The 13,813-nt window shown below is 41.2% G+C and overlaps 1 protein-coding gene across 3 annotated transcripts in view; it reads left to right on the top strand.

Moving 5' to 3' along the window:
* The first annotated feature begins 7,914 nt into the window (after nucleotides 1-7,914).
* TRPC4AP (transient receptor potential cation channel subfamily C member 4 associated protein) overlaps nucleotides 7,915-13,813 on the top strand; it is an 82,576-nt gene continuing 76,677 nt past the window's right edge. For all 3 annotated transcript variants that reach the window (XM_064276012.1, XM_064276011.1, XM_010591634.3), the window contains exon 1: nucleotides 7,915-8,097. In XM_064276012.1, coding sequence (XP_064132082.1) covers nucleotides 7,930-8,097 — 168 coding nt within the window. In that variant the 5' untranslated portion in view covers nucleotides 7,915-7,929. The remainder of the gene's footprint in view (nucleotides 8,098-13,813) is intronic.

The raw sequence follows: 13,813 nt of genomic DNA, 5'->3' as shown, positions 1-13,813 counted from the left end.
CTACACCACCAGGGTTTCCATAGTAAGAATACAAGAATGAAATTCATTTTTCCAAATGAAAAGCAATCTCATTTGGAAAATATTTTCAAAGTTTTTTTTCATTGCTTTCAATCATTTCATATGTATGCAAAAGCTGGACAATGTATAAGGAATACCAAAGAACTGATGCCTTTGAGTTATGGTGTTGCTGAAGAATACACCATAGACTGCCAGAAGAACAAACAAGTCTGTCTTGGAAGAAGTAGAACAACAGTGCTACTTAGAAGCGAGGATGGCGAGACTTTGTCTCCCGTTCTTTGGACATGTTATCAGAGGGACCAGTCCCTGGAGAAAAACATCATGCTTGGTAAAGTAGAGGGTCAGCAAAAAAAAAGAGGAAGACCCTTGATGAGATGGCTTGACACAGTGGCTGTAACAACGGCCTCAAACATAGCAACAATTGTGAGGATGGGGCAGGACCAGGCAGTGTTTCATTTTGTTGCACATAGGGTCACTATGTATTGGAACTGACTCAAAGGCATCTAACAACAACATTTTCCCTATACGTTTTTTGGGGAAAAATTTCGAATCTACAGAAAAGTTTAAAGAGTAGTACCATGAACACTCATATATCCTTTAGACTTAGCATCAATTGTTAACATTGTATTTTATCTTTATCTGTCTAATCTGTCTTTATCTAGTCTATCTTGTCTATCTATCTCATGCCCCTTCCTGGTCAACTCCTGCCCCTCAGACAACCACTGTTCTGATTTTTGTCATCATAGATTACTTATGACTGTTCTAGAATTTCGTAGTCTTTTGTGTCTGACTGTTTTTTTCCCGACATATATGTCTTAGTCATCTAGTGCTGCTATAACAGAAATACCACAAGTGGATGGCTTTAACAATTTTCTGAACTAATTTATATTGGCTATTTTTAGGTAACATTTGGGTAAGAATCTTGGCCATAACGGATATGTATTTTTTTTACATTCTTAGAATTAGATTAGAGATTTCTTGGGGACACTGTTCTAATACCTCAAGCCTATTCAAGCATTCCAAATGATGTTACTGTTATGACAAAGAAGACTTTGACATATATTTCAATACACATATTTCCCAGCAATACAAAGCAGTGAACACTGTTTTACAGGACAACATGGATGAATCTCAAAAACATTATGCTGAATGAAAGAAGCCAGACACAAAAGACCACGTACTATATGGCTCCATTTATATGAAATTCTAGAATAGTCAAAACTAATCTATGATGATAAAAATCACAACAGTGGTTGCCTGAGGGGCAGGAGTTGACTGGGAAGGGGCATGAGATAGATAGACAGACAAGCTAGATAGACAAGATAGATGGACAAAATAGAAAGATGGACAGATTTGATAGACTAGATAGATAAAGATAAAATACAATGTTAACAATTGATGAGTCCTTTTTAAGGATATATAAGTGTTCATAGTACTACTCTTTAAACTTTTCCGTAGATTTGAAATTTTTCCCTCAAAAACGTATGGGGAAAATGTTAGATGCTGTTGCGTTGGCTCTGACACATAGCGACCCTATGTGCAACAGAACTAAACACTGCCTGGTCCTGCCCCATCCTCACAGTCGTTGCTATGTTTGAACCCACTGTCGTAGCCACTGTGTCGATCCATCTCGGTCTTCCTCTTTTTTGCTGACCCTCTACCAAGCATGATGTTTTTCTCCAGGGACTGGTCCCTCCTGATAACATGTTCAAAGAACAGGAGATGAAGTCTTGCCATTCTCGCTTCCAAGTAGCACTCTGGTTGTACTTTTTCCAAGGCAGTCTTGTTCTTCCAGCACTCCATGGTATATTCTTCTCCAACACCATAATTCAAAAGCGGCAGTTCTTTGGTCTTCCTTATTCATTGTCCAGCTTTTGCATGCGCATGACGTGACTGAAAATACCACGACTTGGGTCAGGCACACCTTAGTCCTCAAAGTGACATCTTTGCTTTTCAACACTTGAAAGGAGTCTTTTGCAGCAGATTTGCCCTATGCAATATGTCGTTTGATTTCTTAACTGCTGCTTCCGTGGGCGTTGAATTTGGATCCAAGTGAAATGAAATCCTTGACAACTTCAATCTTTTCTCTGTTTATCATGACGTTGCTTATTGGTCCAGTTGTGAGGATTTTTGTTTTCTTTATGTTGAGGTATAATCCATGCTGAAGCTGTATGTAGTCTTTGATTTTCGTGTTTCAAGTCCTATTCGCTTTCAGCAAGCAAGGTTGTGTCATCTGCATATCGCAGGTTATTAATGAGTCTTCCTCCAATCCTGATATTGCCTTCTTCTTCATGTGAAGGGAAAATAACCCACCCACTGCTGTCCAGTGAATTCCGACTCACAGGGACCCTACGGGACAGAGTAGAACTGCCCCATAGATTTTCCAAGGAGCACCTGGCAGATTTGAACTGCTGACCTCTTGGTTAGCAGCTGTAGCACTTAACCACTACGCCACCAGGTTTTCCTTAGGGAAAATAGGAATTCAAATAAAGTGTTTGGCCAATGGTAAATGCTCAATAAAATGTAGCTCTTACACCAGAGTATGACTCCATGAGGGTCAGAACTTTTTTTTCTTTATTGTCAGCACTTAGAATAGTGCCTGGCACGTAAATCAGTAGTTAGTATAGGTTTTTAAACAAAGCATTGAGAAGTTGCACATAAGATATGGAATGTAAAAAAGCTCATTGTAAAAAATACCACCACAGAACAACGCGTGGTTGCATGGGACAGCTGTTTTCACGGCCTGAATAAAACTGTGCCAGTTTCTTTGATTAAAATGAACTTCTGTATTAAAAAAAAAAAAAAAAAAAACGATTAAAAAAGAAACTGCTCCAGAAAATCTGTCTGCCCAACTGAGAAAAACTTGACAGTTCATTACAAGAGGTAATATTCTCTGAGTAACATCACCATGTTTGGTTAAACCATTTGGGATTGTTTAAAAAAAAAAAAATAGCCATTTTGGGAGCCCCAGTTTTTCTAATGCTGACCCAAATTGACAGGATTGGCCTCTCCTTTTTTTTTAAAGGGGGGGTGGTGGTGAAGGAGAGGGAGGTGTACTACGCCCTCTGGTGGTGGGAGACTCACAGATTGTTTCAATGGAAACTGGGAGCAGAACATAAATGACATTGAAAGACTGCCTAGAGGTTTCTGGAAACCTGTCTCCTTACTTCTTAGTCATATCGTGTCCTTAAGGACTGAGTTTGATGTGATTATTTTTGACTCAGTAAACAGCTAACTTTAGGGGATCCCTGGGCCAGGCTGGACTGAGGAAACTACAAATTTAGGAATGGAAAGTGACATTGGCAGATGGGTCAAAGCTGAGATGGGAAGCCTTGTCACCAGCATAATGGAGTGCCAAGGGATGCCTGGAGGGCCATTTGGATTGTATAATTTGTCAGGGTCCTGTCTCCTCATTGTGACAAGAATGAGAGTGTACTCAGCCATCTGCCTCTTGAAGAGCTCTGGACGGAACCCCCGGGCTGTCGATTGCCCAGGGAAGGCTGGCTGCTCTCCAGACAGGCATCGGGTAGGAGTCCAACTTACCAATGCCCAGTTTGGCATCCCCGGAAATGACTTTTCTATTTTTCTTAATTTCTAACGTTAAAAGATCCCCCTTTTTTCTGATTGTAAAAATGATACATGGCCTGTGCAAAAAAAAAAAAATTATGAAAAATGTTAATAAAAGCAGAAGTCACCTGAAATGTCTGCATTATGATAACCATAGATGACATTTTTGGTGATGTTTCTTTCAGATAATTCTATGCATATAAACACATAGAGTAGGAATGTCTAATGCTATATTAATGGGACCATAAAATACCTATTCCCCTGTAACTTGCTTTATTTTTCTCTCAACAATGTGTGGTGAGAATCTTTCCATCTAGTTATAATCTATGACTTTTAAATTAAAAAATATATAAATTGTTTTTTAATTATTAGTGTATGCTTATAATAAAAATGCAAATATATGAAAGTATAAACGTTAAGAAAATCAACATTCTTCCCCCACCTCCTATTTCATTCCCTAGTGATAATTAGTACTACTTGGTGCGTAATCTTCCAGGTTATGTAATATATATATAAATGTACATAAGTATATAATTTTTTTACACAAATGGGGTCACATGGTATGTATTGGTCTTACATGAATTTTTTTTTTCACTTACCTATGTTGCAGATGGAGCTCTGGTGGCTCAGTGGTTAACAGCTTGGCTGCTAACCAAAAGGTCGGCAGTTCAAATCCACCAGCCAGCCACTCCTTGGAAACCCTACTGGGCAATTCTACTCTGTCCTACAGGGTCACTATGAATTTGAATCGACTCAATGGAAACAGATTCTGTCCCTGCCAGTGGTGTGTGTGTCCCTATTCCTTTTAGTAGCTGTATAGTATTCCATTACATGGATGGGCCATATTTAGCCAGTCACCTATTGATAGATATTTGGATTACTTACAATATTTTTACATATAAATACAGTGCTATTTTAGTAATAGATCTTGTTATATTTAGTTATTGCTGAGATACAAATTCCTAGATCTACATGGTGTTATGCATATTTGATTTTTATTTGAAATCTTAGTATTTTATTTTGTAAAAAATGATATTCAATGGCTCAAATATTCCATTATATTGAAATACCATAATTTATTTAACCATTTTCCTATTTTGTAGTTACATTGTTTCCAACTTTTTTTTTTTACCACAAATAATGCAACAATAAGCACTTTTATATGTAAAGCATCATCCATATCAAATAATATCATCAGGAAAGATTCCTAAAGGAGTAATTTTGATCAAAAGGCATAGGCTTCCTTATGGCTTAATTCACACTGCTAAAAAATTGCTTTCCAAAAATGTATATCAATTTATATTCTCAGCATTGGTTTTCTACAACTAGTAGAGCTGAGGGTGGGCATGTATGTACATATTTATTGGCCTTTTGCTTTTCTTTTGTGAATTGCCTGTTCCTATCTACCCATCTGCCAGGCGCTCCTTGGAAACTCTATGGGGCAGTTCTACTCTGTTCTATAGGCTCACTATGAGTCGGAATCGACTCGATGGCACTGGGTTTTTTTGGTTATCTACCAGTTTTTTTTTTTTTTTATTGGATTGTTTTGCTTTTCTTTATAATTTTGTAAAGAGTTCATGCATATGTTCACTAATTCATTGATCCAATCAGCAAATATTCCATCACCTTCTATGTGCCAGGTACTGGTCTAAGTGCTGGGCATGGATGCAGCAGAGAACAAAACAGACCAAAATTATACTCCAGTTGAGGGTGGGGGTAGAGGTGCAGAGAATAGACAACCATAGGTCAGATGGAAAGAAGTGCTATGAAAAAACACAAAAAACAAAGCAGGGGCTAAGATGGAGTGTGTGGTTATTGTTATTGTTAGGTCCACGTCATTAAGGTCGACTCTACTTTGGGAAGGCAGCTCTTCCCCAGTCATCTTTTGAGCGCCTCCCAACCTGGGGGGCTCATCTTCCAGCCCTATATCAGACAATGTTCCGCTGCTATTCATAAGGTTTTCACTGGCTAATGCTTTTCAGAAGTAGACTGCCGGGTCCTTCTTCCTAGTCTGTCTTAGTCTGGAAGTTCAGCTGAAACCTGTTCTCCATGGGTGACCCTGCCGGTATCTGAATACCGGTGGCATAGCTTCCAGCATCACAGCAAAAGGCAAGCCCCCATAGTACTACAAACTGACAAACACGTGGGGGAAGATGGAGTGTGTAAAGGATGCTATTTTATACGTGTGGTCCGGGAAGGCCTTTCCTTGAACAGAAACCTGGAGAACTAGATGGAAGAAGCCATACAGAGAGCTGGGGTGGGTGGGGGGCGGGTAGTGGTGATGGTAGTGAGAATTTCAGGGAAAGGGGACAGGAAGTTCTTCATAAATTGTGGTATTAACTCTTTCCTAGGGTATCAATTGCCTTTTATGGTTGTTTATTGTGCCTTGTACAGAATGTTATAATGTTGATGAGGTCAAATCTATCAATCTTTTCCTATTTATGGCTTCTAGGTTTTAGGCTTAAGAAGGCCTTTTCTACCTCAAAGTCATAAAAGTATTCTCATAGATTCATTTTTAATATTTTTATACTTTGATTTTTAATAGTTTTATTGAAGTATAGTTTAAATATAAAGTTCACTCATTTTGAGTGTTGTTAGTTGCTATTGAGTCGATCCCCATTCAAGGCAACCCCACGTACAACAAAACTAAACATTGTCCAGTCCTGTGCCAATTTGAGTGTACAATCTAATGATTTTTAGTAAATTTACAGAGTTGTACAAGTATCACCACAATCCAGTCTTTGAACTCTTTGATTTTGTTATATTTAGCTTTTAATATGTCTGAGATTCATTTTAGCTTTTTGGTGTGAGGCTAAAGACCTAAACTTTTTCTCCTTTTCACATTGATTGGAAACATCTCCTATGCCATATACTAAACTCCCGTTTATACATGGATTTATTCCTAATTTCCCTATTCCAGGAGTCACAAACAGGCAGGGTTAATTTGGCCTTTGTAATGTTCAGAATTGAGGAATTTCACATGAAAATTCAGGTTTTTGGCTTTTCTGGAAAAGTCAGATGATCCAGCAACAATCCACTGGAGGTTAGTAGAGGCTGCTTCTTTTAGATGGGACAGAAGGATGGTGACCATATTCCCAGTTTGCTGAGACAGTCCCCATATAGGCCTGCTGTTCCGGTGTAATTATTAATATCATTTTCATTTTTTAAAAGTGTTCTGGCTTTTGTGATAAATTGTAGTAACCTTAGTTATGAGTCACAGTCTCCACCATTCCCTATTGCACCACACCCAGCATTCACCTTTCATTTATCTTTAAAAAACCCCTCCCACGAAGAAGTTAAGGGAGGAGATAACTCCATCCTGCTGCAAACGTTTGCCAAAATAATAAACAACCATAAAAGGCATGGACTCAAAGTAGAGAACAAACTATCTGGTAGGGAGTAATTAGGACATGGTTCCTCTGACAGAGAATATGATGTCACAATTTACCAATCCCTTTCCTTTACCTGGAAACCCTGGTGGTATAGTGGTGATTAAGTACTACAGCTGCTAACCAAGAGGTCGGCCGTTCGAATCTGTCAGGCACTCCTTGGAAACTCTATGGGGCAGTTCTACTCTGTCCTATAGGGTCACTACGAGTCGGAATTGACTCTAAGGTAGTGAGTTTGGTTTTTGGTTTTTTTCCCTTATTTCACTTAACTTCACAACAACCTGTTGTCATCCCCAGTACTTTCATAGCATTGTGCTCCTTTTTCTTCGTGGCTTATCCTGTTTGTTGCTGTCTTCCCTTGTAGCCTGCATGCGATCATAACAGGGACCTATGCTGTTCTACTTACCACTATATCTCCAGTGACCAGTTTGGTGAAGGCGCACAGCAGGCCCCTAGAAACTATTAACTGAACAGACTCCCAGGAATTATCGATTGAATGAACTGGCGAGGAGATAAGGCTCTGAGGAAGAGCGTGGTGCCTTGGTCTGGTTCGTAGCGAGGCAGGAATCAGATCCAGCATCCTGACTCCCGGTCTGGAGCCCAGGGTCTTTTCCTGGTTAGGTGCCTGAAACCTCCCCAAACGGGCAAGAAATGGGGAAGTGCGCACGCAGGCACTTGTCTTCGATCTCGGGGGACTTCGCCAAGATGTGAGAACCGAAGGGCAGGAAAAAACGAGCGCAGCTGGGTGCAGATAACGCCACGTGTCTTTCCCACCTGCACCGCCCCAGACGAGACTACATTCCCCAGCATCCCCCGCGGCGCGCACGTCTTCTGCCACGCGGCTTGTTCCTCCGCCGTCCTCCCGCTGGGGGCGCTATGGTCGACCCCTCCGCCGCCCCGTAGAATTCTCCGCGGCCCCGGGGCCGCTTGCTTCCTGTTTGTCGGACGAGGAGACATGGCGGCGGCGCCGGCTGCGGCTGGGTCTGGGGCCGGCCGAGGACGACGGGCGGCAGCAACGGCGGCGGCCTGGGGCGGATGGGGCGGTCGGCCGCGGCCCGAAAACATTCTGCTGCAACTGCGGCAGGGCCAGCTAACCGGCCGGGGCCTGGTCCGGGCCGTGCAGGTATGAGGCCGGCCCGGAGGGGCGGGGCGGGGCGGACCAGGCGGGAGCTGGCGGGGGCTGGAGAAGAGGCCTTTTCTGGCCACCGAAGGACCGGCAGGACCCCCTTGGCCAGCCACGGGGTCTCCTTGCGGACAGCTCAGTTGCTGTCAGCCGCGGCCGGGCTGGGGACAGCGGACGGCTAGAGGTCTCGGTCTGGGGCCGAGCGGAGCTGGGCTGCCATGGGCATTGATGGCGTGTACGAGCCTTGGGCCCAGAGCTTGGATCCTCCCTGCCCTGCGCCACGTCTACACGTCTGGGGGACCCTGGGCGAGTTTGCTTAGTGTCTATGAGCCTGGAGTTTCTCCTTCGTGAATTGGGTGGGGGAGTCATCATTGCAGTCTCTAAGCGGTTCCCAAGCGGATCATAAATGTCATTTTCTCAGAGAGGCCTTTTCTTGACACCCCACCCCCCACCTTCCAAAGTAGGCCCCCATTGTTATTCCGTCACAGCACCAAATTCGTTTCGTTCACATTACTTTCTTAGTCTGTAATTACGTATTTCTTTGTTGTCTGCCCTTCTCTCGCGCGTTTCCCACATCAAGTTGCGCTCCAACAGTGCAGGGACTGACTCTGTTTTGCCGAGGTAGAGCGTCATGGTTAAGAGCGAGGACTCTGGAGTCAGACAGGCCTGGGTTCAAAGCACTCCTCGCTCTCTTGCTTGGGCAAGTTACCTTTCTGTGCCTCGGTTTCCTCATTTGTAAAATGGAGGCGGTAATTAGTAACCTACCTCTTAAGATTGTTGTGAGGGTCAAAGGAGACAATTGTGTAAAGCATTAAGTGCGTTTCTGGGGCTGAAGGGTACTCAGTTATGTTATACTTGGTATCTGGTTTATAATAGGTACCCAGTATATGATAAGTACTTTTTTTTTTTGAATGAGTGAAAGATAGCTTTAATATAAAGTAGGATGGATAGAGTTCTGGTCTCACTTCCCTCCCACCACGCTGCCAAAACTTCCGTTGTAAACACACCTGTAAAACATTAGCCTAATTTTAAGACAAACTCTTGAAGGATACACAAGAAACTCATAGAAGTGGTTGGTGGGAGTAGAGTGGGAATTGGGTAGATGGGGGACAGAACGGGAATGAGACATTTCACAGTATGATTTTATATATTTAAAAAAAAATTGAACTATTTGAATATCCTTACTCAAATGACTAAAAGACAGAATAAAATAAAGAGTAGATGGTTTGTGGGTGTGTAGGTTACAGATGAAGGAACAGTTCTGGGTGAGCAGTGATTTCCTGGACATCAAACAACCACAAATGAACAGCTTTTTTTCCTTTTGGATTCCTCTCCGTTTGCCTTGAGAAGATCCTGGAAATACTTACTCTGTCCTTGAAGCCAAATACCTTACTGAGCTGGGTGTGTAGGGACAGGCAGAAAGGGAAACAACCTTTACTACGCACATACTTGAATCAAGCATTGTGCAAGGTATACAGCGTCTTCATTTAATTCTTAGTCTTTTGAGTTAGAGGTTAGGATTTTTATCTCGACACACACGAGGAAACTGAAGCTCGGGAGAGGTTAGGTAATTTGCTCGTAAATGCCCATGTTGGTAATCCTCTGTGCCCTGAGGCAGTAGGGAGCCACAGAAGTTCTTTAACATGGTGAATGAGGCATTTTAGGAAACTTAATTTGTTTCCAATGATAGAGTAGGAGGAGACTGGAAAAGCCCACCAGATAGAAAACTACTGGAGTATCCTTGAGCCTAGTTAGCTGGTTATCATGGTAATCGATTGTTGTGTGCGGGTATGGGAGCTGTTTCAGAGGTTCAGATGGAGACACCTGCCCAGAACTTAGACACCATCTGTTCTTTCAAATGTCTGTTTTCCTGGTAACTTTCCTTGATCTCTTCCTTGCCATGCCCTCTCTCCTGCCCCATAGAATGTATTATTTCCTCACGCATGTTTCCATAGCTCAGCTTTGTGGTATACTAGGGAAAGGCCAGATTTTGAGGTAAGGTGGACCTCAGTTGAATCCTTCTTCTGTCATTTACTAGTTTAGTAACCTAGATTAAATTACCTCTCTGAGCTTCAGTTTCCTCATTTCTAAAATGGTGATAATAACATCTATCTCATAGGGCTCTTAGAAGGATTAAGTGAAATAATGTCTAAAAGGCTTAGACCAGTACGTGGCACATAGTAGTTTGAACCCACCATCTGCTCTGTGGGAAAAAGATGTGGCAGTTTGCTTCTGTAAAGATTTACGGCCTTGGAAACTGTGGGGACAGTTCTGCTCTATTCTTTAGGGTCGCTATGAGTAGGAATCAACTCGACAGCACCGGGTTTCTGGTTTGGTTTAGTGGCTCTTGGCTATGAGTTATTAGACTGGGCATCTTGAGGGACTATCTTATTTTTCTTTGTATCTGCAGAGTCTGAAACAGTGCCAGGTACTTGATATCAAACCAAACCTGTTGCTGTCAAGTCGATTCTGATTCATGGCGACCCTATAGGACAGAGTAGATCTGCCACATAGAGTTTCCAAGGAGCAGCTGGTGGATTCGAACTGCTGACTTTTTGGTTAGCAGCCTGAGTTCTTAACCACTGCGCTACCAGGGCTCCACTTGATACATAATAAATATTTTGAATTGCAGTGCTGTATCTGAGGGCTCAGTCCTCCTCTTTCTCTGTCCATATTCACTCCTCGGACAGTCCCATGGCATTAAAGAGTTCCAGAGTCAGATAGCCTAAGTTCGAATCTGGCACATACTTGCCATGTGTCTTTAGGCAAGTTACTTAATGTCTTTATGCCTCCGTTTCTTCATTTGTAAAATAGGGATAATAAATAGGACCTAACTTCCTCAGAGGCTGCCTGGGTGGCACAAAGGGTTAAGCGCTGGGCTACTAACTGACAGATTGGCCTTTGGAATCCATCCTGAGGTGCGTCGGAAGAGAGGCCTAGTGATCTACTTTGGTAAGGTCACAACCATTGAAAGCCCTGTGAAGCACCGTTCTACTCTGAAACTGTAGGGTGCCATGAGGGTCAGAATTGATCAGACGGCAACTGGCTGGTTGACCTCTTAAGCTTGTCATGAGGATCAGTGAGTTAATACATATAAAGCACTTAAAGTGACGTCTCAAACATAATAAAGATGCTATAAAGGTTATCTAATATAATTATTACTAAATATTCTATATTGGAGCACCAAAGGCGTGGTGGATGAAGCGTTTGACTGCTAAACAAAAAGTTGGCGGTTCAGATCCACCAGCTGCTCCTTGGAAACCCTATGGGGCAGTTCTCCTCTATCCTGTAGGGTTGCTGTGAGTCAGCATTGACGGTGATGTTTTTTTAAAAATATTCTGATGGATTGGTGATTTTTTTTTTTTTAGTATTCTGATGGATCTTAAATTGTATTTCCATCCTGATTTCTCCCTTTAGCCCCAGGTCGGTTTATCTAGCTTCCTTCTCAATATTTCTATTTAGATGTCTAGTGGGCACTCAGGTTTAATGTGTTGAAAATCAGACTCCTGATTCCTCTCACCAAACCTGATATTCCCCAAGTCTTCCTCGTCTCCCTAAATGAGACTTAAGAGAAGCTTGGAAGAAGACCGCTGGCAACATGATTTATAATGGGCCTGCCCTAATTGGATTTCAGTTTGCCTTATTTTCTTCCTTCCCTTTCATTCTACCCTCTGTAGTGGTAATAAAACATGCTGGCATAATCCTTTACCATTTACAGAGCCCTTTCAAATTCATCAGCACATTTGAGCCTTAAAGCAAATCAGATCTTATAAATCCCTTGCTTAAAACCCTCCAGTGGCATCACATTGCAGTTAGAATCAAACTCAGATTCCTTGTTATGGCCCTGCTTGATCAGTAGACTTTGAGAGAAAGGGATAGACTAGGTGAAACCTAGACTCTGGTGCAGTGTCACTCATGTTTCAAGTCATGACTCCTAGAGACACCCCTTTAGCATGGCAGTCTGGTGACAGACTGGGTTATGGGGTCTCTGTTGTCAGTCTCAAGTGCCAGTCATTGCTCATTTCATGATTACTGGCATATGTAAATTTTACCTAACTTATATTTGCTTAATACTTTTTCTTTAGATTGACCCCCCCTTTAATTTTTTTTTTTTAATTTCTATAGTTCTCATTCAAAGCATTGGTATTTGTGAAACCTAGGGGTTTAAGTCAAAGCTGTTTTCCCTTGCATGTCAAGGGTAATTTGATACCAAAAAACCTCTGAATAGGATAAATTCTCGTAAATTAAAATGTAAATACCATTAACTTAAACAGGATTTTTTTTTTTATTCACAAGCCTCCAATTCACTTTTAATTACATTGAAACAAATGAATCTCGTTAAAATGTCTACGGGTATTCAGTGGTAAACATTTGCTATCAGAATAATTTATCAAGGTATTTAATCTTTATTCATTGTCCTTTAAGATGCCTGTTTATGTATACTTACTGTGATATTTTGAGGCATATCTTATACTTAGAATTATACAGATAAATAAGGTATATGTTTATAGAGCTCAACCTTTAATTATTTAAAAGGAAAAGCAATGAAGACAAAATAAGTCAATGAAATTGTAACTATCTGGAAATGTCACATTTACTAAACAGGTTGACAGTTTAGGGAGCATGATGGAAGAAATTACCACTGCTTTAAGCTGTCAAACTACAAGTACTCCAAGAGAAACCCCATACTACACCTCCCACTAATTCAACTGTGAAGATGCCTGGATGGTGGCGCTTTCATCATGGTGCTCAGCTGCTTATAAAAAAAAAAATAGAACAAGATCCAAATGATTATTATTATTTTTTTTTAATTTTATTGTGCTTAAGCTGAAAGTTTACAGCTCAAGTTAATTTCACATTCAGAAATTTATACACATACTGCTTTTTGACATTGGTTACAATCCCCATAATATTACAGTATGCTCCCGCTCCATCCTGGGTTCCCTGTGTCCATTCATCCAGTTCCTGTCCCTTCCTGGCTTCTCATCTTGGTTTTGGGCAGGAGTTGCCCGTTTGGTCTCATATAATTGATTGAACTAAGTAGCATGTTCCTCATGTGTGTTATTGTTTGTTTTATAGATCTAATCTTTGTCTGAAAAGTGGGCATTAGGATTGGTTTTAGTACTGAGTTGGCAGTGTCCAGGGACTATAGTCTCGGGGGTTCCTTCAGCCAAATCCTTATTTTTAAATGAGTAAATGCTTTGTAGGACAATGTAGAATTAGTAAAAGAAATTCCTTTTGAAGTTGAATATTTGGAGTGTGACTGGGAGAATCTGAGTATCATAAGGCTTGTAACAAAAACAGCACTGTCTAACCTACACTTCACCCCCAGTTTTCACGCTCCTGAGGCAACTACTCACTGTCCACACTGTAGCTGTTTCTTTTGGAGGGAAAGTGTCTAGGAGCTAGGAGAGCCAGTATTTCTAAACAACATGCTTAAAAGGCTGTTCCTTACCTTTTTAATTTTAGACATTATCTATTTTCTTTCTCCTGTGGAAGATTGAGATTTACTTCACTTCACCCTGTATCACATGTTTTATCTTTATCATTCTCCCAGTGTAGTTACATCACAGTTTTGGCTGAGTGTGTTAATATTTGCATTATTATTATGTAATTATTGTTTATAGCAGAGCCATATAGTATACAACAATTGTATTTGTTTGGTGTAATTTTTTGTTGTTGTTGGAGTTAAAAGCAGTTCTTTCCCCTAATTTTT

This window comes from Loxodonta africana, chromosome 24, assembly GCF_030014295.1.
Source record: "Loxodonta africana isolate mLoxAfr1 chromosome 24, mLoxAfr1.hap2, whole genome shotgun sequence".
Taxonomy (NCBI): domain Eukaryota; kingdom Metazoa; phylum Chordata; class Mammalia; order Proboscidea; family Elephantidae; genus Loxodonta; species Loxodonta africana.
The sequence above is the reverse complement of the archived record's forward strand: the minus strand, read 5'-3'. Positions and strand labels throughout refer to the sequence as shown.